This window comes from Hemitrygon akajei, chromosome 2 (assembly GCF_048418815.1).
Source record: "Hemitrygon akajei chromosome 2, sHemAka1.3, whole genome shotgun sequence".
In the NCBI taxonomy this organism is placed as follows: domain Eukaryota; kingdom Metazoa; phylum Chordata; class Chondrichthyes; order Myliobatiformes; family Dasyatidae; genus Hemitrygon; species Hemitrygon akajei.
In genome coordinates this window covers 207,373,402-207,400,137 of record NC_133125.1, presented here as the reverse complement: position 1 = coordinate 207,400,137, position 26,736 = coordinate 207,373,402, and the positions used below count along the sequence as shown (strand labels likewise).

Sequence of the window (26,736 nt, the reverse complement as noted above, 5' to 3'; positions counted from 1 at the left end):
CAGGGGCTATTTCGATGCAGGTTACTATTTCCTGAATGAAGATCCAATAAGGTCGATCCTGCATTATCACCGACAACACCAACTTTACTCAATCCTTCGGCTTTCCGTACTTCGGTAAATTCTTCACTCTCCAACTGGACTGTGAAGGTAGATCAAACCAAAACTGGCAGTGTTGTGGCAAAACTGCCGGCAATAATCTTTGAGACTTAAGGTAGAAAGTAAAACTCCACTTTAAATTAAAGCTGTGTCATGAAACCAAATATGCAGCATAATGGAGTAACAGACGACTTAAGTGACGTCCCAACAAAAACTCCTGCAGGCTTTCCCCATTGTATACCTGTTGAAACAGGCCATCAAATGACCTCACACTGGTGGGAAAGTTACATCATGTGACCTCACACTGGCGGGAAAAGACATCATGTGACCTCACACTGGCGGGAAAATACATCATGTAACCTCACACAGGCAGGAAAATACATCACCCCACCATCACAAGACCATTACATCATGCTCACCAGATACTCAATTACATCATGGTCATAAGACAGTTACAAGATACCCACGGGGTATGTAACACTTCCAACACATTTTCTTCAAAAAAAAATTAGATTCTCCAGAAATTTTAGAAAGTTCTTATCGGACAACAAAGTTAGATTAAAATGCCAGGATATGTTCATACGCCAGGAAGATTTAAAGATAGAAATACAGGAGAATAGTCAGATACAGCTATTTCTTTATATTCAGTGGATCGAACTAATGGAATCATTTGACTATCAATAAAAAATAATCAATCCTTGTATAGGAATGATGGACATGAGAGAAGAATGAATAGTCCCTTTCTGCTGGGTGAAAGAAAAGCCAGACATCAACAATATCACACTTCGTTAGAAAGGACGGAATAAATAAAGCTGATTTATTAGGGGTGGCTGATTTAAGAGAAGAATGAACTAATACGGGGTCTAGACAACAATTCAAATCTCCTCCCATCACTGAAGAATAAAAATTCAAATCTGGCAGGAATGAAAAGAAAGGCTCAAAAAATCCTGGGTCATCCACATTGAAAGCGTACACATTAGCAAATACAATTAATTTATTATCTAGTTTCCCTGACACTATGACAAATCGCCCCTTATGGTCAGAGACAACTTTATGTTGAACAAAAGAAATTGTAAATCGAGACCCCTCGAGATTTTGCTCTGAATGAGGAATGGAATTGTAGATCCCACCACCGATTAAAAAGGCGCCGTGTTGTCACAACTACATACATGCGTTTCTTGTAGAAAAATAATGAGGGCCCTTAACTTTTTAATATAAGCAAAAATCTTATTCCATTTCACAGGATGATTTAACCCTTTCACATTAAAACTAAGTAAATTAATATTTCCATCCATTATAAATTGTAATTAACAGAAGAGTTAAAATATCTGACCAGGAATTATTAGAACCAGAGAACGAACTATAAAATAACGTACTCAAACAGAAAATTTGTATGGTAGCCCAACCCAGCTTCCAGAGAAAAAAGAGAAAAAGAAACCCCACACCGTTTCCCCCCCCCCCCCCAAAGCAAAAAAGCCGGCCAAAGAATAGTCGGCAAGCTAAACCCTAAAAACAGCCCTCCCAAAGAAATCCTGCTTGCAAAACTCCAACCATCCAAAGTTATTTTGTTCCCAGCAAGACAAAACAGAAAAAAAAACTTAGATCAAATATCCAAAACATAAGAGGATTCATTTTAACTATTTCTATTATATTTAACAATTTCAATATATGTGTGTGTGTGTGTGTGTAGAAAAACCTCAAAAAAAAAGAATTAAGTATAAAGTAATAAAAATAAAGTAGTAAAAATAATCAAAGAAAATATCAATACAACAAGATATATAAATGGTCAAAACGTAGGTTTATTAAAAGCTTATGCTGTCCAACATTTAAAAAGATAATTGCTCTTGTCAAAGATATAACACATTTAATGTTCTGCTTTCAAAAACTGCTGTGCATTTTCAACTGATCCCAGCTATTTCTGCACACCATTTTTCAGATTCTAAGATGAGTGGGGAAGCAAAGGGAGGGCTTAAACCCTTTAAGTACATGACTTCTTTGTACTTAGCGCGTTCAGCCATAACCTGCGGTGTATGATCTTCTACAAATCTGATTTTCTTCCCATTGTAATTGATCATTCCTACTCGGCGAGTATGACGGATTAAAAGCTACTTAGTATGAAATTGGTGAAAACATAAAATAAGCGACCTAGGACGCTCTCCCGACTTGGGTTTGGGGGCCAGTGATCTGTGAGTGCGGTCCAGATTCGGCACAGACGGCAATAAATCAGGGAATAACTGCTTCAGAAAACTTGCAAAGAACTCCGTGGGGTGGGCACCTTCAATTGATTCTTCAAGGCCCAGACTACGTAGATTGTTCCTTCTGCTTCTGCTTTCCAAGTTGGCGATCTTCTTTGTTAATTTTTCATTAGATAATGATAATTTTTTTGCAGAGCTCACTCATGTCTTCTAAGTCCGCTTCCAGTAGTGACAAAATTTCTTTATTCCCCTTAATTCGCTTTTCATGTTCGATTAGAGTTTGTTCAACTTAACGTTGAGATGTTGAAATTCCTCAGAAAGATCCGTTCGTTGCTCTTTAAGGAAATCTCGAATTGATTCCAAAGTGGTTGGAGAATCCTCTTCTTTTTCCTTTGCAGAGGCTCTAGTCTTTCTCAAAGACATAATAGAGCAATATTGAGATTTATAATAAGGTTTCAAAAAACTGGTAGGAAACAAAAAGATAGATAAGGTAGGCAAGTTCAAAAAGATGTGACCCCATCAGCTGCCAGCAGGGCTGTGCCCACTTTTTAAATATAATTCTGTTTTTGCACAATTTTAATCTATTCGATATACATATACTGTAATTGATTGATTCATTCATTGATTTTTCTTCTGTATGATCTATTGCATTGAACTGCTGCTGCTAAGTGAACAATTTCACAACACATGCCGGTGATAATAAACCTGATTTGATTCTGATTCCTTCCTCGGTTTAGCGATCTGTCTGTGTATGAGTGGGCCACAAGTACCTCATTTTGACTTTCTTCTGGGCAGTCGGTGGGCAGTTAATGTTGGCCCAGCTACCAATGCCCACATTCCAGCCGAGTTACAGCATTGTTCTGCTCTTCCTGCAGTACCGGTTCCCGGCAGCAGGTGGGGATCCTGCACCGTGAAACGAGAAACAAGGGAAAATCCGCAGTGCTGGAAATTGTTAACCTCTCCCTGTCCCAGTGTGGAGCACCTTCCTGCTTCAAATTATCCTCCATCGTCCCTGTAACAAACAAGACCAAGGTAGCAAGCCCGAACGACTAACGTCCTGTTGCACTCACCTCAATGATAAGCAAATGCTTTGTGAGGTTGGTCAAGGACAGGTGTGTAAAAAGGGCCCGTAGGATCACTGAGGACACAAGTCACCCTGACCACAATCTAATCCAGCTGCTACCATCCGGGAAGCGGTACCACAGCATAAACCCCAGGACCAACAGGTTCCAGTGCAGCTTCTCCCATCGGGCCATCAAACATCACCCTGACTGTTCTGTTCATTATAAATTACTATGATTGCACATTGAGACGGAGATTTTTACTCCACATGTATGTGAAGGATGTAAGAAATAAAGTCATTTCAATTCAATCCGAGCAACACACACAAAATGCTGGAGAAACTCAGCACGGCAGGCAGCATCTACGAAAAAAAGTACAGTCGACATTTCGGGCCGAGACTCTTCAGCAGGACTGGAGAAAAAAACATGAGGAATCAGTCAAAAGGTGGTGTGGGGGGGGGGGGGGAGAAACACGAGGTGATGGGTGAAACTATGTTCCCAATCTATGTCGGGTCTCACCGATGTACAGGCCACACCAGAGGCACCAAACACAGTGTATGACCCCACCTGACACACAGGTGAAGTGTCGCCTCACCTGGAAGTGCCAGGAGGGAGTTCAGTGGGAAGGGACGAATGGATGTGAGTCGTGTAGGGAGTGATCCCTGCTGAAAGCAGAAAGTGGGGGAGAGGGAAAGATGTGCTTGGTGGTGGGATCCTGTTGGAGACGGTGGAAATTACAGAAATTATTAAGAGTGAGGACAAGTTCCGCTAGACGGAGGAGAGTGGTGGTGGAAGGGAACTGGTTGGGACGTGTGTCCAGAAAGAAAGAGAGAGCTCTGAGACCTTCCTGCTGGTGGATGAAGGTGTACAAGGACTGGACATCCACAGTGAAAATAAGATGCTCGGGGCCAGGGAACGTGAAATCATTGAAAGATCCAGAGTCTGCGAAGTCACTGAGGGTTCACTCCATCCTGTGACAGTGACCCCTGACCCTCAACTCCTCCGACAGGGGAAACATCCTCCCTGCATCCTGTCTGTTGAGCCCTGAACGATTTTGCGCTTCCCCGAGATCTCCTCTCATTCTTCTAAACAGGAGAATGTTATGTTCTCTGAGAACATACAACAGTACGGAACAGGCACAGAAACTGAAATTTCTGATGTGGACTGTGAAGTTTGTCTAAAGTTACAACAGGACCTCAAACAACTGGGAATATGGGCAAAGGAATGGCAGAAAGAATTCAAAATAGAAATGGGCAAAGTGACAACAGTACATTACAGCACAGGAACAGGCACAGAAACTGAAATTTTCGGAATATACACAGTGAATGTCAGGGCCCTGGGGAGTGTTGTAGAATAGAAACACCCAGGGGAACAAGTACATAGTTCCTGAGAGTAGGGACACAGGTAGACAGTGTAGTGAAGAAGGGGTCTGGTACGCTGGCCTTCATCGATCGGGGATTAAGTACATGAGATGGTTTGTCATGTTACAGCTGTACAAGACATTGGGGAGACCACACTCAGAGTACTGGGTACAGTTCTGGTCACCGAGCTGTAGAAAGGATGACATTCAGCTGGAATGTGTGCAGACAAGATTCACAGGAATGTTACCGGGGCTCAAGGGCTTCAGGAGAATCTGGATCGACCTGGACTGTTTTCCTGAAGCAAAGGAGACTGAGGGTTGACATTATTGTGATTGATGAAATCCTGCAGGGCAGTGATGAGGTCGATGGTCACAGTCTTTCCCCAGGGGAGGGGAGTCTAAAACTAGAGGATATAGAGTTAAGCTCAGAGGGTAAAGATTAGCAGGGGACCTGAGTGGCAAATTTTCCACACAGTCAGTGGTCGGTAAATGGGATGAGCTGCCGGAGGAAATGGTAGAGGCCGATAGAAATGAAACATTTTTAGGACATTTGGATTGAAAACGTTTAGAGGAATGCTGGCCAAATGCTGTCAAGTGGGACGTGCTGAGGAAGCCACCTTGGTTGTCAGGGACATGTTACGTCGAAGGGCCGGTGTGTGTGCTGTCACCTCCATTAGTCTCATTAGGAAGAGTGGAACCTCACATCAGAGCAGGGCTGTACAGGGGGGAAGTCAGGAAGTTTTCCTGCATTCGTGTTTGAGTAATCCCAGTGTATCCAACACCTCACAATCTTCTGCTGCATCAAGATCCCCCATTTCAGTGTCAAAGATATTTTCCTGACAATTTAAATAATCGATATTTAATCACCTTTCCACCCTCCTGCTTTACACCTCTATTTATTCCCCGGACCCTTCTATCCTCCCTCTGGTCAGTCTGTACACTGCTCTGAAGAACATCAGAAACAGAAGCAAGGAGGCCATTCAGCCCCTCACACCTGCTCTCCCATTAGACATGATCAATACCACTTCCCTGTGCTCATGCTGTTTCTACTGATTCACTTTGTATCCAAAACTCTATCCACGTCTCTCCTCAACATAGTTAATGTGTAAATGTGCAGAGCCCTGTTAGATTGTGAGCTGTGTAAATACATTTACTCACCTCTGAAAGGTCGTCCCCTCACTGTGTCTCCTCATCCTGACACTCCCGTTACCAGAAACATCATCCCTACATCTACCTGGGGAGCCTGGAGTAAATCTCAGACTCTCTCTCTGTCTCCGCCATACACAAATACACACAGGGGCTTCACCATTTACATTTCTCCATTGCGTCAATGACCAACACAGTCTGCCCGAGGATTGTGCTGGGATCAGCCTGCATGTGTTGCCACACTTCCAGCTCCAAAATATCATGTCCACGTCTCTCTCCCCTTCACCGTACCTCTCTGGGTAGTTCCAACCTGAGCATCGATGTCTCTAATGGTCCACTCCCCTCTCCTATCACATTCCTCCTTCTTTATCCCCCTTCCGGAGGAAATTACACTGCACTCCCATTTTTTCTTCAATCAGATGCTGGAAGAACTAAAACAAAACAGAAATTACTTGAAACCCACAACAGAGCAGGCAGTGTTTGAATCAATTCCGGGAGAGGTCACCGACGTGGAACGTGAAACCTGTTCCTCTCTCCACTGATCCTGACCAACCTGCTGTGTTTTTCCAGCATTTCCTGCATATAAACTGGGTCCAAAACTGAATATCTGATTCAAAGTAGAGATCCGGACTCTATTTGCCTTGTAAATTAGAGGAACAGCTCCCCATTTTCCGTCAGGGTGATTGGCAACCTGGCAGCATCAACATCGAACTTTCAAACTTCTGGAAGTCGTTCCCTGTCACTTTTCCTGTTTAATTGTCTCTCTCCTCCTGCTCCACCAGCCCCATCACCCTCTCTCTTTCCCCTCCTTCCCCACCCTCTCCATCTGTCCATCACCCACACTCCCCCCCCCACCCTCTCCATCTGCCCATCACCCACACACTCCTCCCCACCTCTCCATCTGTCCATCACCCACACCCTCCTCCCCACCCTCTCCATCTGCCAATCACCCACACCCTCCTCCCCACCCTCTCCATCTGCTCATCACCCTCACACTCCTCCCCACCTCTCCATCTACCCATCCCCCACACTCCTCCCCACCCTCTCCATCTGCCGATCACCCACTCTCCTCCTGACCCTCTCCATCTGCCCATCACCCTCACACTCATCCCCACCTCCCTCCCTTTACTCCGGGGTCACTTTCCCCTCCTGTCAGATTCCAAAATCTTCAGCCCTTTGTCACTGACACCTCTCACCTCCCAATTTCTGACACATTTCCACCCGTCCCTCATCTATCACCCCTCCCTCAGGTATTACCCCTCACCTGGATCCACCCCTCACCTGCCCATTTCCCTCCATAGATGTTGCCTGACACGGTGGGAGACCCAGGCGCTTTGTGTGTTACCACCACAACATGTCCCGTGTTACCAAGATTCACCCTGACCTCCCTCTCCCAGTCAGCACCACCACCACTTGCCCCAGTTACCCTGTCAGTCCTGGTGGACTTTAGCACCCGGGGGAGCCGGGGAGCTCAGGACCCGCCGCCCGCGGCTGCTGCTGAATCCGCAGTGTTTCTGTTCCGTTGACGGATGCGGTGAACGAGTTAAAATTAATGGATCGATAATTCTCACATCGTGTTTATTTCACTCTCCGCACATTTATATTTACACTGACTGACTCCTGACGCCGGTCCCGGACCCGACCCGTTTACAGACCCGGAGCAGATTCTCAGCCACTCGTTTTTATAGATAGTCCAGAAGAAAGGATAAAGTTTCTCCGTGAATTTATTCCCGGTGAAGGTGTGGAGATGGGACTTGGTCTCCGCGTTGTAAAATGAAACTGTCCCGGACTCGTAACTGAGATAAACTCCCACCCTCCCGGGGATGGGATCGGCCGGGAGACGGGACAAAGGGGAGATGTAAACCCACATCACGTCATCAAGCCGCGAGATGGTCCAGAATCCGGTCTCCGGACTCTCTGTGACCCGTCCCTTCCTCTCCACAGACTCTGCGGCGACTCCCAGACCCCAGCCCCGATTCCCCGTCACCTCCACCTCCCAGTAATGTCTCCCCGATGTGAATCCCTCCGATCCCAGCACACAAGCCCGGTCTGTGAACCTCTTCCCGGTGTCAGGGAGATTCCTCCGGGTCCCAGTGTATCTCACACTCTTCCGATCCTCAGACACCTCGAGCCCCGGATGCGCCGTTTCCACATCCAGGGTGACAGAGACTGGGGGGAGAAGCAGAGAATTAGAGAGTGCCCGGGGATCGGGGGGAGACTCGGGCAGCGCGGCCCCGGGGATCGGGGGGAGACTCGGGCAGCGCGGCCCCGGGGATCGGGGGGAGACTCGGGCAGCGCGGCCCCGGGATCGGGGGAGACTCGGGCAGCGCGGCCCCGGGATCGGGGGGGGAGACTCGGGCAGCGCGGCTCCGGGACCGGGGGAGACTCGGGCAGCGCGGCCCCGGGGATCGGGGGGGAGACTCGGGCAGCGCGGCTCCGGGATCGGGGGGAGACTCGGGCAGCGCGGCCCCGGGGATCGGGGGGAGTCTCGGGCAGCGCGGCCCCGGGACCAGGGGAGACTCGGGCAGCGCGGCCCCGGGACCGTGGGGAGACTCGGGCAGCGCGGCCCCGGGGATCGGGGGGGAGACTCGGGCAGCGCGGCCCCGGGATCGGGAGGAGACTCGGGCAGCGCGGCCCCGGGGATCGGGGGGAGACTCGGGCAGCGCGGCCCCGGGGACCGGGGGAGACTCGGGCAGCGCGGCCCCGGGACCGTGGGGAGACTCGGGCAGCGCGGCCCCGGGGATCGGGGGGGAGACTCGGGCAGCGCGGCCCCGGGGATCGGGGGGAGACTCGGGCAGCGCGGCCCCGGGGATCGGGGGGAGACTCGGGCAGCGCGGCCCCGGGGATCGGGGGGAGACTCGGGCAGCGCGGCCCCGGGACCGTGGGGAGACTCGGGCAGCGCGGCCCCGGGGATCGGGGGGAGACTCGGGCAGCGCGGCCCCGGGGATCGGGGGGAGACTCGGGCAGCGCGGCTCCGGGACCGGGGGGAGACTCGGGCAGCGCGGCCCCGGGGATCGGGGGGAGACTCGGGCAGCGCGGCTCCGGGACCGGGGGGAGACTCGGGCAGCGCGGCCCCGGGGATCGGGGGGAGACTCGGGCAGCGCGGCCCCGGGACCGTGGGGAGAGGCCGCTGGGCCTCAGGCGTAGTTGGATGGGCGACAGGACCCTTTCCCGGGGTTTTACCCAAATACAGCGGATGGACAACCGGCATCGTCCCGAGGTTTTTCCTCGACATGGAGAGCGGATTTTCCTCGATCAACAACACAAAATTCTGGAGAATCTCAGCGGGTCAAGCAGCGTGTGATAAGGGAGATGTACAGTCGCTGTTTCAAGCCGAGACCTTTCCTCGATTGGAAAGAAAGACGGGAGATAGCAGTGGAAACGGGTGTGAGAGAGACCCAGAATATTCAGCCTCTCCTTATAACCCAAACTCTCCAGTCCCAGTAACATCCTTGTAAATCTGTTTTATACCCTCTCAGTTTAATGACATCCTTCCTGTAGAAAGATAACCAGAACTGTACAGGGTGATCAAAATCATAAAGACAAGAAAGTCTGTAGATGCTGGAAATCCAAAGCAACACACACAAAACCTTGGCCCAAATCATCAACTGTTTATTCATATCCATAGATGCTGCCTGACCTGCTGAGTTCCTCCAGCAGTTTGTATGTTACTCTGCTCCAAATGTGGCCTTCCCAATGTCTTGTACACTCATAACGTGACGTCCCAGTTCCTGTACTCAGTATTCTGTCTGATGAAGGCAATCACCTCCTGGTCTCTCTGTTCCACAACACTCTCCAGGGCCCCCGATTGATGTGTAAATCCTGTCCTGGTTTACCTTCCAAAATGCAACACCCTCATCTCTCTGAATTAAAATCAAATTCCATCCAATGGCCCAGAGACCCAATTAATCAAGATCTCGTTGTAATCTTGGATAAACCATGAGCAAGAGGGTTATGTAGTGGATAACACAATACTGTTGCACCTTGGGGCATTCCAGAGTTCAGAGTTCAATTCCAACACCATCTGTAAGGAGTTTGTACTTTCTCCCCGGGACCTCGTGCATTTCCTCCGGGTGCTCCCGATTCATCCCTCAGATTGGGGAGGAGTGGACAGCGAGGAAGCCCATCATTACTTGCAGTGGGATCTGGAGCAGCTGGGAAAATGGGCTGAAAAGTGTCAGCTGGAATTTAATGCAGACAAGTGTGAGCTGTTGCTCTTCGGTAGGACCCCAGTGTAGGTCTTTCACAGTGAATGGTCGGGCACTGAGGACTCTGTTCTACAGCAGATCTGGGAACACAGGTCCAGAATACATCGAAAGTGATGTTACAGGTAGATGGATGGTACGTTGAAGTTGTCTGAGACCTGGGGCCGCCTAATTTGGGATATTGTGTACAGTTTTGGTTACCTACCTACAGGAAGGATGTAAATAAGTTTGCAAGAGTACAGAGAAAATTTCCAGGGATGTAGCTGGGACTGGAGGACCTGAGTCATGAGGAAAGATTGAATAGTTTAGGACTTTATTCCTGTAACATAGAAGACTGAGGGGAGATTTGATAGAGGTATACAAAATAATGAGGGGGTATAGATAGGGTAAATGCAAGCAGGCTTTTTCCACAGAGGGTGTGTGGGATTACAACCAGAGGTCATGGGTTAAAGGTGAAAGATGAAAAGTTTAAGGGGAACATGAGGGGAAACTGCTTCATTCAGAGGGTTGTGAGAGCGTGGAACGAGCTGCCAGCCCAAGTGGTGCATGCAAGCTCGATTTAAACATTTAAGTGAAGTTTGGACGGTACATGGATGGTCGGAGTTGGAGGACCATGGGTCCCAGTGCAGGTCGATGGGAGCAGGTAGTTTAAATGCTTCAGTATAGACCAGATGGGCTGAAGGGCCTGTGTTGTTGTTAATGGTCATTGTACATTGCCCCGTGATTAGGCTGGTTTTAAATAGTTGGGGTGCTGGGTGGAGCGGGTCGTTGGTCTGGGACGGCCTGTTTCACACTGTCTCTAAATAAATAAATAACCTCTTCACTGTCCATGAAACCACCAAATTTAGAGTCCTTCACAAACCTACTAAACACTTCACCTACATTCTCTCCAAATCATTCATATGAATGATGAAAAACAGTGGACCCAGCACCGATCCCTGCAGAACAACCACTGGTCACAGGACTCCACCCAGACAACTCTGTATCCTATTCCAGATCGTACCGTATCCCATGTGATCTAACTCTCTGCTACCTTGTCCAATCCCTCGCTAAACTCCATGGAGACGATGTCTACTGCACTTTCATCAGCTGTAATTTATTTATTGAGATACAGCACGGAATAGGCCCTTCCGACCCTTTGACCCCCCACCACCCAGCAACCCAATTTAATCCGAGCCTGACCATGGAACAAGTTACAATGACATCCATCACCACCCAACAATCCCTGATTTAATCCGAGCCTGACCATGGGACAAGTTACAATGACCCCCACCACCCAGCAACCCCTGATTTAATCCGAGCCTGACCATGGGACAAGTTACAATGACCCCCACCACCCAGCAACCCCTGATTTAATCCGAGCCTGACCATGGGACAAGTTACAATGACCCCCACCACCCAGCAACCCCTGATTTAATCCCAGCCTGACCATGGGACAAGTTACAATGACCAATTAACCTGCCAACCAGTACAGGTTTGGACTGTGCAACTAGAGCACCTGGAAGAAACCCACGTGGTCATGGGAGAACGTACAAACTCCTGACAGGCAGTAACGGGACATGAACCCGGGTCGCTGACAACATAAGAACGTACCTGAATGAGAGAGAGGCTGAGATTCTGTCAGAGTCTGCTAAGTTAGCAGACGAGTATGCTTTAACCCACAAGGTAAAGTTTTTCCCGAGCAAGAGCTACCAAAGGAGTAGCAGGGATAACAAAGATAACCCACCGGCTAAACCAGAGAGTAAACCGGGGACTAGTGATAAAAGTCAGGAGGAAGGGAAGCAGTCAAAAGAAAAATTTCCCAGTTTCAAGTGTTACTTTTGTGGGAAGCCTGGTCATGCGGCATCCAATTGTTTTGCTATGAAAAGGGAAAACAGGACAGAGAGAGAGAGAACCCCAAATGCCTGCGTTCAGACGGTTAAAACACCACTGAAGAAGGAGGGGTCTGACCGAGTTCAAGAGGGATTTGAGAGATTTATTTCAAATGGGTTTGTGTCTGTGAAGGAGGGATCAACTCCGGTTCCAGTGAGAATCTGGAGCGATACTGGAGCTTTTCAGTCACTGATATGAAAGAGTGTTTTGGAGTTCGGTGCTGAGATGGAGATTTGAGAGTCGGGGGCGTTGAGAGTAAGTGTTCAGCACGGACTAGAAGGGCCGAGAAGGCCTGTTTCCGTGCTGTAATTGTTATATGGTGATATGGTGGTGAATATTATCAAAGGTATTGGAAAGGGGACTGAGACCGTGACTTTGCATAAGATAATTCTGAAATGCGACTTGGTATCTGGACCAGTCACAATAGGGGTGCGATCTGAACTACCGATAGACAATGTTGATCTCTTACTCGGAAATGACCTTGCAGGTGGGCATGTTTACCCAGAAAGTGGTGAAATGCCATCGGTCATTGTAAAGTGTTAGGCTGCAGTCGGTCAACGATCGGAACAATTTTAAAGGATAAAGTGAGAAAGGCTCTGCCCCGATGAAAGCTACAATGATTACTAAGCAACGCAGTGGTTTAATTATTGGGTTTTGGGTTTTTGATCCTCCACATCAAACCGGCACGGTGAAGAGCACACTTGGGAGTGGTCTGTCACTGTATCGAACCCGGCGCTGAAACATTGGTTCTTAAGTGTTTTATATGCTGTTGTGACGGAAAATAACTGGTTCTTTGAGTCTCAACAGTAGAGGCCTGGACACACACAGTTTTAATACTAAGGAATTTATTTACAAGGGCAAGTCGGGTCAACACAAGCAACTACAATACACAGGAAGCGGTGTGGGGACAGGGTACGGTTACACAAACAAAGAACAAGGGAAAGGCACTACAACAGCTATCCCCCTTGACCTTGGATAGTTGTGGCTCCCTTATCAGGACAAACGATAGACCTTACCAAGCATAAATCAATGCACTTACCTCCAATGTGGTTGCCTGTAAGAGAGGGCGAGCTAAGGGCAAGTCTCACCTTTTAAAGCATGGGGCTGGGCGAGATAATCCAATTAAGGTGACCAATAATTTAGGTGTGCATTGATTAGTTGGGAGGGACCAATGTCTAACCATGTCAGCAACTTCCCTATAATACCACGGGCTCTTAACTTGGGAAGCAGCCTCATGTGTGGCACCTTATCAAAGGCCTTCTGAATCTCCAAATATACAACATCCACTACATCCCCTTTATCTATCCTACTTGTAATCTGCTCAAAGAATTCCAACAGGTTTGTCAGGCAGGATTTTCCCTGAAGGAAACCATGCTGATTTTATACCATCTTGTCCTGTATCACGACGTCCTGTGTCACCATGTGCTCCATCACCTCATCCTTAACAACTGACTCAAACTTCTTCTCAACCACTGAGGTCAGGCTAACTGGTCTATAATTTCCTTTCTGCTGCCTTCCTCCTTTCTTAAAGAATTTTCCACTCCTCTGACACCATGCCAGACTCCAATCATTTTTGAAAGGTCATTTCTAATGCCACCATAATATTTAATGCTACATCTTTCAGAACCCTAGGGTGCAGTTCCTGTGGTCCAGGTGACTTATGTACCTTTAGGTCTTTCAGCTTTTTGAGCACCTTCTCTCTTGTAATAGTAACTGCACCCACTTCTCTTCCTTCACACACTACATCAGGCATACTGTTAGTGTCTTCCACAGTGAAGACTGATGCAAAATAGTCATTTAGTTCATCCGCCATCTCCTTGTCCCCTGTTATTAATTTTCCTGCCTCATTTTCTGGCGGTCTTATATCCACTCTCATTTCTCTTTTATTTTTAACATACGTGAAAAAACTTTTACCATCCACTTTGATATTATTTGCTAGCTTGCTTTCACATTTCATCTTTTCCTTTCCAATGATTGTTTTAGTTGCTCTGTTTAGGTTTTTAAAAACTTCCCAATCCACTATCATCCCACAAATTTTTGCTTTGTTGTATGTCCTTTCTTTTGCTTTTACAATAGTTTTGACATCCCTTGTCAGTCATGGTTGTACTATTTTACAATTTGTGTAGTTCTTCGTTTTTGGAAGAAATGAAAACATACTCACATCCTGCAGCTTCCTCATTTCCCCAGAAACACACACCATTGCTGCTCTGCTGACATCCCTGCCAGCAGCTCTTTCCAATCTACTTTGGCCAACTCCTCTCTCATACCACTGTAATTTCCCTTACTCCACTGAAATACTGCTACATCAGCCTTTACTTTAGTGGTCACCAACCTTTTTAAGCCCAAGATACCCTACCTCGGCCACAGTCAAAGAAGACATCGACCCCCAGATTGATTAGTTACACACATGCACACTGGGGCAGGAAAGACCGGAATTAAAACCCTGCAACCCGGAAGTAGAAATAATGTATAAACACCAGGGGTACACACCCTTTTTTGCACCGCGGACCGGTTTAATATTGACAATATTCTTGCCGACCGGCCGCCGGCGGGGGTGGGGGGGGGGGGGGATTAAACACGACCAGAATACAGCGATACTCGAAGCAGGTTCCTTATGTCCAGTCTATTGCACAATTTAGTTTTTGCGGCTCTCGGCACTTAGCTTTTGTCCCACTTGCTCACGTTTTCTCCGCTCAAAAAACTCAGCGGGTTTGTCTTTAAGTGCGGGGTGCTTGGAATCAAGGTACCGAAGCAGTTTTGAGGATTTCACTGCCTCATTAGACAGCCTCCAGGCCCAAACTGCAGCCTCCGCCCGCCCGCCCTCCGCCAGACACCCTGGCCGGGTGCGGCTGGTCGTGGGTGGGGTGAGAGGACAAGGTCAGGGCCGGAGGTCCCCGTGCCGGTTCCAGTCCGAAGAAAGCGACAGAGCGGGGAGAGTGACAGGGTGCCCACCCACCTTGTAGGATCTATCGGCCGACAAAAGTTTGTATCAACAGATCGCAGCGCGGTAGCTGCTCTGCTACTTACGGAACCCTGAGCCCGAATTAGATCGTCTGTGAATATTTTAGCACCGGGTTCCCCACGAACATTCGGTGTGGTGAACAGGTTTAGAGGCGGCGCCCACCTCTCCGCGCTCCAGGCCAGTACCAACGGCACTTCTCGCCGGCTGCGTGAGGCGAACCAGTGATTCCTGGCGCGACGGTATCACTGCGTTTAGACGACTGATGACCTCGCGTGGGTTCAAGTTCAACAGTGGGCAAGACAGGGAGTGAGGAAAGGTGCAGCTGACTCATATCGTTTCCTCACGGCCCGGTGGTTGGGGACCTCTGAATTACACTGTGTAAACACAAAGTACACTGCAGATGCTGTGGTCACATCAACACGTACAAACAAGCTGGATGAACTCAGCAGTCAGCAGGTTGACTGTTCATTTCAACGGACTCTGCCCGACCTGCTGAGTCCATCCAGTGTGTTTGTACGTGTTGAATTACACTGTGTAATGCGGGGGAGCTACACACACGCACACTGGGCAGAAAGAACGGAACAAAACCCCGCAACCCGGAATCAATCTTTCAACAGTATTTGTGTATTTATTTTTGAATTTTTTTCGGGATCTACTGGGAAAGTCTCAAAGATCAACCAGTCGATTGTGATCGACGGGTTGGCGACTGCTACTTTACTTTCTCTCTATCAAATTTCAAGTTAAACTCAATCATACTGTGATCACTGGTTCCTCAGGGTTTTTTACCTTCAGCTCCCTAATCACCTCTGGTTCATTACGTAACAGCCAATCCAGTATAGCTGATCCCCTAGTAGGCTCAATGACAAACTGCTTTAAATGCCATCTCTTAGGGATTCAACAGACTCACTCTTGAGATCCATTATCAACCTGATTTTCCCAATCAACCTGCATGTTAAAATCTCCCATGACTACCAGAACATTGCCCTTTTGACACAGCTTTTCTATTTCCTGTTGTAATCTGTGGTCCACTGCCCAGCTCTGTTGGAGGCCTGTGTATAACTGCCATCAAGGTCTTTTTAACCTTGCCGTTTCTGAACTCAACCCACAAGTATTCAACATCTTCCGATCCTATGTCACATCCTTCTACTGATTTGATGCCATTATCTACCAGTAGAGCCACACCACCCCCTCTGCCTATCTTCCTATCACTCCGATATAATGTGTAACCCTGGACATTCAGCTCCCAACTACAACCATCCTTCAGCCACAATTCAGTGACGGCCACAACATCATACCTGGCAATCGGTAATCGTGCAACAAGATCATCCACTTTATTTCTTATACTACGTGCATTTAGATACAACAGCTTGAGTACCGTATTTGCTGTCCTTTCTGATTCTGCATCCCTAAAGTTTTGATACTCAGCCTGTTGGCTGCAACTGAGTTCCATCACCTGCCTGCCCTTCCTGACAGTCTGACTGCAGGCTATCATTACCATTTTTACCATCCGTCCTATCCTGAGTCCCTTCACTCCAGTTCCCACCCTCCTACAAAATTAGTTTAAACCCTCCCCAATAGCTCTAACAAACCTGCCCGCAAGAATATTGGTCCCCCTTGGGTTCAGGTGCAACCCATCACTTCTGATCAGGTCATACCTCCCCCAGGGGGATCCCAATGATCCAAGAACCTGAAGCCTGCCCCCCCTGCACCAGCTTCTCAGCCACACATTTACCTGCCAGATCATCGTGTTTCTACCCTCACTGGCACGTGGCGCAGGCAGCAATCCAGAAATTAGTACCCAGGCGGTCCTAATCTCTGGATTAGAGAGAGGCAGGAGTGGATATCGGACTGCTGGAAAACAATGCTGGAGAGGTAGTAATGGGGGACAATGAAAGGGTGGATGAACTGAAGACATATTTTGCATCAGTCTTCACTGTGGAAGGCACTAGCAGTATGGTGGAAGTTCCAAGTGTCAGGCGACGTGCCGGGCGTGAAGTTAGCATTACTAGAGAACAGGTTCTTGGGAAACGGAAAGATCTTTAGGTAGCTGTCACCTGGACTAGACAGTGTACATGCCAGAGTTCAGAAAGAGGTGGCTGAAGAGATCATGGAGGCATTTGTAACGATCCTTCAAAAATCACTAGATTCTTCAATGGTTCTGGAAGACTGGAAATTTGAAAATGTCACTCCACTGTTCAAGAAGAGAGAGGGAATAAAGGAAACTCTAGGCCAGTTAGTCTGACCTCAGTGGCTGGGAAGATGGTGAAGTTGATTATTAAGGAGGAGTTGTCAGGGAACTTGGAGGCACATGATAAAATAGGCCATGGTTTCCTCAAGGGAAAATCTTGCCTGACAAATCAGTTGGAATTCTTTGAAGAAATAACAAGCCAGATAAACAAAGGAGAACCAGTTGATGTCGTGTACTTGGATTTTCAGAAGGTCATTGACAAGCCATATTTGGCATCTAATTATGACTTAGTAGTGTCTCATAAACAAGCACAAATGAATCTTATGTCTTACCGTGTTTAATGCCGCCAATCACTTCTTCCGATGCTATGTCGAGCAAATAGGGGTGATCGAATTTTTCAACCAATAGGGCACCATCTGTCACTGACAATGTGTGGCTATCATCACTAATCCTGTAAATATTATACAGATGGTTATAAACTGACCATCAGTGATATTTGAACTATTTTACAAATCCATACAGAGTTTCAGTGAAGACCATGTCCTACCTCCTCTTCCGACGAGCTTCCTCCTGAAATAAATAAAACACAGATCTCAATTGACTGAGACTGACCATCGGCATCCGAACAGCAGGAATCTTAGACAGGTTATTAAAAACTGCTGAAAATTCCCACTGAACTCATTCCCACTGAAACGAACTGAGAAAGAGGGACATTGAACCATGGGAGAAAGTACAAGGAATATTTATGAGAATTATACGATAACAGAGAGAAGGAACTTACAGGAGAGACTGGACAGGTTTTAAGATTCTGAATGTATTTGATCGAAAATATTTCTGCTTGTGTGGAGACAATAAGTCAAAGATAAAACATCAGTTGGTTGTTAATAAATCCCACAAGAAATGTAGTGAAGAGAATGTGGAACTCACTGCTACAGGAGTGGCTGAAGTGGAACAGCAGAGATTGAATGTAATGGGGAAGCTGGATAAACACATGAGGGACCATGGAGTTGGGGACACTGTTACTGGGTGTGGTGAGTAGGTGGGAGGAGGCTTGTGCACCAGGGAAACTGATAGGAGAGAATGGACTGAAAGTCCTGTCTCTGATGAAAATGGGATATAATCTGATGAAAAATATTTCTGAAAAACAAAAGACAGTGCAAAATTCTCCAAAACAATGAACCTGATACAAACCAGATATAGATGGTAAATCCGATGTGTAGGTCACATTCTGGAATTCAACCTCAGTTCCCACTGATCAACAGAGAGACCCTCACACCCACTGCACCAGACACACTCACAGTCTGTGACTTCAGTGGGATGTTACTCTGAGTCTCAGGGGATATTATACGTGGGAATCACAGAAGTGATCACTGGCTCAGTGCTACGATCAGAGTAAACATTCCAGAGAAGAATGCAGACTGTCCAGCGATGTACAGATGTTGTGAGAGGCCGGTTTGGAGACAACAACCCTGAACAGTCAAAACATCCGTCTGGTTTCAATCAGTTTACAACTCCAGTATCTGTAAATCCCACACTGAGTTAAAATACATCATTTTGTGCCTATGTACTTTTACAGGACCAAACTGAAATCTCTCACCATGAGGAATATGATATTGTCTTGTTGATCCATCTGTTCCTGTAACTTTGATATTTCCTTGTAGATGGCATTTAAATTCGCTTGAATCTCCTGAAGATTTTTCTCCATTTGATTTAGAATCCTCTCCTCTTCTTCCCTGAGATCTCGGAGTGCACGCTGCTCTTTCTCGGTGATAATCCGGCGCAGTTCATCAAACTGGGATGTGATGTGGGACTGAATGCTTTGTGACTGTTCCTGTTGAATGAAAGGAGAGGCTGGTTTATTATTTGGCCCTGATGTATTTCCTTATGATATGGAAGGGTCTGTCCAGCCCATTATCATCCAAGAGGACCACAACCTTGCGGTTGGGTTTGGAGGCTTGTGTGCCTCAATGACCCAAAGAACTCTGTTGGCTGGAATGTGGGCTTTATGCTTTGACCCTTGGTAGGGTCACCCATGCCAACAGGTCAAAGGGTAGAGGCCAGAGTAAGAGTGGTCCACTGGTCCTCCAGGTTCATGGGTTCAGCTCAGGGCTAACAATACTGACTGGTGAAACAAAACTGTTACGGAAACAATGAAGAGTCTTTCTACATCTGAGTGCCATGTTATTCCCGAGTCTCCACTCAGGACCTGCATGACTGACAGTAGTGAAAACCGAGAAGTAGCTACTGACATGTTGAATGAAGACATGAACACTGCCGGAGATGGAGGACCTTCCCCAAACTCCAGTGGCATAACAGGCAGCAAGTGAGTGGTTCCCAGATATTCGATCACATTTCCCTCAAACCCAGTCTTCCTCACTGACCCATTAACTCCCACCTGATTCACATACAATACCCCTTCACAGGGTTAATTACAGTTGCCAATTTACTGTTCAATCCTGAACAGTCAAAACATCCGTCTGGTTTACATCAGTTTACAACTACAGTGTCTGTAAATACCACATTGAGTTGATTGTCGGCTAAAAGAAGGTACTGGTTACAGAGAGAACGTGCAAACTCCACGCAGACAGCACCAGAGGTTAGGATCGAACCCAGGGCACTGGAGCTGCGATACTCTGCTATTCTGCATTAAAGGGAACAAAACTACACAACAAGATTGTAAATTCTGCTCAGGAAGCCTCACCCGAAATCCAGAAATCTTCTCTTTCTGTTGCTGCTCCATTTCCTGAAAGTCTGATTTCCTTTTTGTGAGAGAGTCCAAGGAAGATTTAACCCGATCCTGGGAATTAAAGAGTTAATGGATTAGACAAAACAAAAAGACAACATAAACAGACGATCGAAAGCGGGTTAGTTTTACCTGGTAAATTTTAACGGCTTCTTTAACCGGCATGAAGTTGTGAGACTTGTGTTCCCGCGCAGTCGCACAGATCAGGCAGATCAGTTTCCTGTCCGTCTCACAAAACAGCTTCAGTTCTTCCTCATGTTCCTCGCAGTGAAGTTTACTTTCCTTCCCTTTCGGATTCAGGTTTAGTTTCCGAGCTTTCTCAGACAGATTTGCTAAAACCCGATTGCCCTTGAGGGTGCGGTCTGCAAACTCCTCTTCTGCATTCCGGGCAGGAGTTTCTCTTCTCCCTTTCCCAACACCGTGTGATGCAGGAGCGGCAGAAGTAGTGACCACACTCCAGTGACACCGGATCGGTGAAGAAATCCAGGCAGATGGGACAAATTACCTCCTCGATTAAACTCTCGACCTGTCCTTTCGAAGCCATGTTAACTCCCGGTACTTCCTGGTTCAGAATCCTTTCACTTCGAGAGCTGCTGAACCCGGCAGTACCTGGAATGTCCACTAGGGGGCGCTGCAGTCTCGGGAATGAACAACGTTGCTCCAAGTGTTCTCTGGGCAGGAATCGCGGCAATTTCCACGTCAGGGTGGGATGAGAAACACATTAAAGAGGTCTGAATATAAATAAATAAGAGTCTCTAAAAAGCCTTTATTGTACCCGGTTCTACCACCTTCACTTTGCATTCAATGCACCCACCACTCTTTGAAAAATTTACCTCTGACCTCCCCTTGTACCTCCTTCCAAGCACCTTAAAACTATGCCCCCTCATGTTAGCCATTTCAGCCCTGGGAAAAAGCCTCTGGCCATCCACACAATCAATGCCTCACATCATCTTATACATCTCTATCACGTCTCCTCTCATCCTCCGTCACTTCAATGCCAGTTTACTCAACTTGTCTCATAAGGTACGCCCTCCAATCCAGGCAACATCTTTGTAATCTCCTCTGCACTCTCTCTATAGTATCCACAATCTTCCTGTAGTGAGGTGACCAGAACTGAACACAGTACTCCAAGTGGGGTCTGACCAAGGTCTTATATACCTGTAACATTACCCCACGGCTCTTGAACTCAATTACTTCCCACAGTTGATGAAGGCCAACACAACATACGCCTTCTTAACCATACTGTCAACCTGCGCAGCAGATATGAGTGTCCCCTGGACAAGGTCTCGCTGATCCTCCACACTGCCAATATTCTTACCATTAATATTACATTCTGTCTTCAAATTTGACCTACCAAAATGAACCACCTTACACTTACCTCAGTTGAAGTCCATCTGCTACTCCTCAGCCCAGTTTTGCATCCTATCGATGTCTGCTGTAACCTCTGACAGCCCCTTCAGACTATCCCCAACACCCCAACCTTTGTGTCCTCAGCAAATTTACCAACTCATCCTTCTGCTTCCTCATCCAGGTCAATAATTAAAACCACAAAGAGGAGGGATCCCAGAACAGATCCCTGCGGAAAACCACTGGTCACCATCTTCCATACAGATAGGAACCATCTACAACCACTCTTTGCCCTCTGTGCTCAAGCCAAAAAGCAAGGTCTCCTTGGATCCCTCGAACTTCTGGTAATGCCCCCAATCCCTCTCCTTCACCATTCCCCATCCCCCTTTTCCCTCTCCCACCTTAACTCCTTGCCGCCCATCGCCTCCCTACGGTGCTCCTCCCCTCTTTTTTCCTTCCATGGCTTTCTGTCCCTCTTCTGTCAGACTCCCCCTTCTCCAGCCTTATACCTCTTTCACCAATCAACTTCCCAGCTCTTTACTTCACCTCTCCCCCTTCAGGTTTCACCTCTCACCGAGTGTTTCTCTCTCCCTCCCCACCTTTTAAATCTCCTCAGCCTTTTTCCCCCCAGACCTGCCGAAGCGTTTCGGTCCGAAGTGTCAAATTGTACTTTATTTCCATAGAGGTTGCCTGGCCCGCTGAGTTCCTCCAGCATTTTGTGTGTGTTCACCGTGTACATCGAGTCCTTCCTGGTGACTTGTGGTCGGTGGTGTTAGTCTGGAGGAACTGTTCCCAAGTTCATTAACGCAAAGTTCACATGCACAAGCGATAAACAAAGTTACTGGCAGGAGCTTCCTCGCCGGGGATTGGGGCCTGTTGTCCGCAGCTGCCTGAGGGTGACCGGCATTTCCCCGCCGGGGATCGGGGCCTGTTGTCCGCAGCTGCCTGAGGGTGACCGGCCTTTCCCCGCCGGGGATTGGGGCCTGTTGTCCGCAGCTGCCTGAGGGTGACCGGCCTTTCCCCGCCGGGGATCGGGGCCTGTTGTCCGCAGGCTGCCTCAGGGTGACCGGCCTTTCCTCACCGGGGACTGGGGCCTGTTGTCCGCAGCTGCCTGAGGGTGCCTGGCCTTTCCCCGCCGGGGATCGGGGCCTGTTGTCCGCAGCTGCCTCAGTGTGACCGGCCTTTCCTCACCGGGGATTGGGGCCTGTTGTCAGCAGCTGCCTGAGGGTGACCGGCCTTTCCCCGCCGGGGATCGGGGCCTGTTGTCCGCAGCTGCCTGAGGGTGCCCGGCCTTTCCCCGCCGGGGATCGGGGCCTGTTGTCCGCAGCCTCAGGGTGACCGGCCTTTCCTCACCAGGGATTGGGGCCTGTTGTCCGCAGCTGCCTGAGGGTGACCGGCCTTTCCCCGCCGGGGATCGGGGCCTGTTGTCCGCAGCTGCCTCAGGTGTGACCGGCCTTTCCTCACCGGGGACTGGGGCCTGTTGTCCGCAGCTGCCTGAGGGTGCCTGGCCTTTCCCCGCCGGGGATTGGGGCCTGTTGTCCGCAGCTGCCTCAGTGTGACCGGCCTTTCCTCAACGGGGATCGGGGCCTGTTGTCAGCAGCTGCCTGAGGGTGACCGGCCTTTCCTCGCCGGGGATCGGGGCCTGTTGTCCGCAGCTGCCTCAGGGTGACCGGCCTTTCCTCACCGGGGATCGGGGCCTGTTGTCCCAGCTGCCTGAGGGTGTCCGGCCTTTCCCCGCCGGGGATCGGGGCCTGTTGTCCGCAGCTGTCTGAGGGTGACCGGCCTTTCTTCGCCGGGGATCGGGGTCCTGTTGTCCGCAGCTGCCTGAGGGTGACCGGCCTTTCCTCACCGGGGATCGGGGCCTGTTGTCCGTAGCTGTCTGAGGGTGACCGGCCTTTCATCACCGGGGATCGGGGCCTGTTGTCCGCAGCTGCCTGAGGGTGACCGGCCTTTCCCCACCGGGGATCGGGGCCTGTTGTCCGCAGTTGTCTGAGGGTGCCCGACCTTTCCTCGCCGGGGATCGGGGTCTGTTGTCTGCAGCTGCCTCCGAAACCCGCCTCCTGCTGCTGGGAGACCGGAGCAGCTGATGGATCTCTGGTGCTCTCACCTCTCTCCCGTGCAAACCGACAGACTGAAGGGCGAGGGAGGACGGGGACCGATGACCCTTTCTGCCGTCCTCAACCCTCCTCCTCTCCCTGGTCACCCCGCTCTGGATCTTTTCATTGCAAACTGCCGACGAGACATCGACCGTCTCCACTTCCCCACTCCTCCCTCCAATTCCAACCTCACTACTTCCAAACGCCCTGCTCTCCACTCCCTCAGCACTAATCCTCACCTCACCCTCAAACCGCGGATCAGTGGGGTGCTGTAGTAGTCTGGCGTACTGACCTCCACCGCTGAGGCCCAGCGACAATTCTCAGACACCTCCTACTTACTTACCCCTCGAACAGGACATCACAGAGGAGAACCAGGCCACTGTCTCCCTCACCATCACCGACTTTATAAGCTCTGGGGATCTCCCATCCACTGCCTCCAACCTCATAGTTCCCGTACCTCCCCTTTCTACCCAAGATCCACAAACCTGCCTCTCCAAGTAGACCGATTGTTTCAGCTTGTTCCTGCCCCTGAACTCATATCGACATAACTCGACTCTGTTTTATCCCTCCTGGTCAGTCCCTTCCTCCCTACAGCAGTGGCACTTCAGACACTCTGGATCTTTTTAATGATTTCATGATCCCTGGCCCCGATCATCTGATTTTCACTCTGGATGTCCTGTGCCTATACACTTCCACCCCCAACCAGGAAGGCCTCAAAGCTCTCCATTTCCTACTGAACAGCAGACCCAACCAGTTCCCCTCCATCACCACTCTCCTCTGTCTGCAGAACTGGTCCTCACTCTCACTCATTTCTCCTTTGGATCCTCCCACTTCCTTCAAACCAAAGGTGTAGCTATGGGCACTCACAAGGGTCCCAGCTTTGTCACGGGTACCTTTTTGTCAGCTTTGTGAAACAGTTTATGTTACAAGCCAACCCCTCGTGTCCGTCCCCTACTTTGCCTACACTACATCGACGACTGAATTGGTGTTGTTTCCTGCACTGATTCTGAGCTCTTCGATTTAATCAACTTTGCCTCCAACATTCACCCCGCCCTCAAATTTACCTGGTCCATTTCCGACACCTCCCTCCCCATTCCCAATCTCACTGTCTCTATCTCTGGAGACAGCATATATACGGATGCCTATTATAAACCCACAGACTCTCACAGCTACCTGGATTATACCTCTTCCACACCCTGTTACTTGTAAAAACAAGATCCCCTTCTCTCAATTCCTCTGTCTCCACCACATCTACTCTCAGGAAGAGACTTTTCATTCCAGAAAGATGGAGATGTCCACTTTCTTCAAAGAAAGGGGCTTCCCTCCCTCCACCATCAATGCTGCCCTCAACCACATCTCTTCCAGTTCCCGATGTCTGCTCCCACCCCATTCTCCCGCCAGCCCACCAGGGATAGGGTTCCTCTGGTCCTCACCCGCCACCCCCACCAGGGATAGGGTTCCTCTGGTCCTCACCCGCCACCCCCACCAGGGATAGGGTTCCTCTGGTCCTCTCCCGCCACCCCCACCAGGGACAGGGTTCCCCTTGTCCTCACCTGCCACCCAACCAGGGATAGGGTTCCTCTGGTCCTCACCTGCCACCCCACCAGGGATAGGGTTCCTCTTGTCCTCACCTGCCACCCCACCAGGGATAGGGTTCCTCTGGTCCTCAACCTGCCACCCCACCAGGGATAGGGTTTCTCGTCCTCACCTGCCACGCCACCAGGGATAGGGTTCCCCCTTGTCCTCACCTGCCACCCCACCAGGGATAGGGTTCCCCTTGTCCTCAACTGCCACCCCACCAGGGATAGGGTTCCCCTTGTCCTCACCTGCCACCCCACCAGGGATAGGGTTCCCCTTGTCCTCACCTGCCACCACACCAGGGATAGGGTTACCCTTGTCCTCACCTGCCACCCCACCAGGGATAGGGTTCCCCTTGTCCTCACCTGCCACCCCCACCAGGGATAGGGTTCCTCTGGTCCTCACCTGCCACCCCACCAGGGATAGGGTTCCCCTGGTCCTCACCTGCCACCCCACCAGGGATAGGGTTCCTCTGGTCCTCACCTGCCACCCCCACCAGGGATAGGGTTCCTCTGGTCCTCACCTGCCACCCCACCAGGGATAGGGTTCCTCTGGTCCTCACCTGCCACCCCACCAGGGATAGGGTTCCCCTGGTCCTCACCTGCCAGCCCGCCAGGGATAGGGTTCCTCTGGTCCTCACCTGCCACCCCACCAGGGATAGGGTTCCTCTTGTCCTCACCTGCCACCCCACCAGCAATAGGGTTCCCCTTGTCCTCACCTGCCACCCGCCACCAGGGATAGGGTTCCGCTGGTCCTCACCTGCCACCCCACCAGGGATAGGGTTCCTCTGGTCCTCACCTGCCACCTCACCAGGGATAGGGTTACCCTTGTCCTCACCTGCCACCCCCACCAGGGATAGGGTTCCCCTTGTCCTCACCTGCCACCGCCACCAGGGATAGGGTTCCTCTGGTCCTCACCTGCCACCCCACCAGGGATAGGGTTCCTCTGGTCCCTCACCTGCCTCCCCACCAGGGATAGAGTTCCCCTGGTCCTCACCTGCCACCCCACCAGGGATAGGGGTTCCTCTGGTCCTCACCTGCCACCCCCACCAGGGATAGGGTTCCTCTTGTCCTCACCTGCCACCCCACCAGGGATAGGGTTCCTCTTGTCCTCACCTGCCACCCCACCAGGGATAGGGTTCCGCTGGTCCTCACCCTGCCACCACACCAGGGATAGGGTTCCTCTGGTCCTCACCTGCCACCTCACCAGGGATAGGGTTCCACTTGTCCTCACCTGCCACCCCACCAGGGATAGGGTTCCCCTTGTCCTCACTCTGCCACCCACCACCAGGGATAGTGTTCCTCTGGTCCTCACCTGCCACCCCACCAGGGATAGGGTTCCCCTTGTCCTCACCTGCCACCTCCCACCAGGGATAGGGTTCCCCTTGTCCTCACCTACCACCCCACCAGGGATAGGGTTCCTCTGATCCTCACCTGCCACCCTCCACCAGGGATAGGGTTCCCCTTGTCCTCACCTGCCACCCCACCAGGGATAGGGTTCCCCTGGTCCTCACCTGCCACCCCACCAGGGATAGGGTTCTCCCTTGTCCTCACCTGCCACCACCACCAGGGATAGGGTTCCCCTGGTCCTCACCTGCCACCCCACCAGGGATAGGGTTCCCCTTGTCCTCACCTGCCACCTCCAACAGGGATAGGGTTCCCCTTGTCCTCACCTGCCACTCCACCAGGGATAGGGTTCCTCTGGTCCTCACCTGCCACCCCACCAGGGAATAGGGTTCCCTCCCTTGTCCTCACCTGCCACCCCACCAGGGATAGGGTTCCCCTGGGTCCTCACCTGCCACCCCCACCAGGGATAGGGTTCCCCTTGTCCTCACCTGCCACCCCACCAGGGATAGGGTTCCCCTGGTCCTCACCTGCCACCCCCACC

At 50.0% G+C, this 26,736-nt stretch overlaps 1 protein-coding gene across 1 annotated transcript; it reads right to left on the bottom strand.

Moving 5' to 3' along the window:
• Positions 1–7,422: 7,422 nt before the first annotated feature.
• On the bottom strand, positions 7,423–20,351 carry LOC140722141 (zinc-binding protein A33-like). Its single transcript, XM_073036936.1, has 6 exons — positions 19,961–20,351; positions 19,787–19,882; positions 18,683–18,916; positions 17,633–17,655; positions 17,418–17,536; positions 7,423–8,027 (listed from the first exon to the last, which is right to left on the bottom strand). Exons 1-6 carry the CDS (start codon positions 19,991–19,993, stop codon positions 7,426–7,428), a joined length of 1,107 nt encoding a protein of 368 aa, XP_072893037.1. The 5' UTR covers positions 19,994–20,351; the 3' UTR covers positions 7,423–7,425.
• Positions 20,352–26,736: the final 6,385 nt, after the last annotated feature.

Excerpts from the sequence above, each read along its gene's own strand:
- LOC140722141 (XM_073036936.1), bottom strand. The coding sequence starts at position 19,993 with ATGCCGGTTAAAGAAGCCGTTAAAATTTACCAG. Across the intron at positions 19,883-19,960 it reads AAGCCGTTAAAATTTACCAG|GATCGGGTTAAATCTTCCTT; the intron begins GTAAAACTAACC and ends TTTAATTCCCAG. Across the intron at positions 18,917-19,786 it reads AGAAGATTTCTGGATTTCGG|GAACAGTCACAAAGCATTCA; the intron begins GTGAGGCTTCCT and ends TTCATTCAACAG.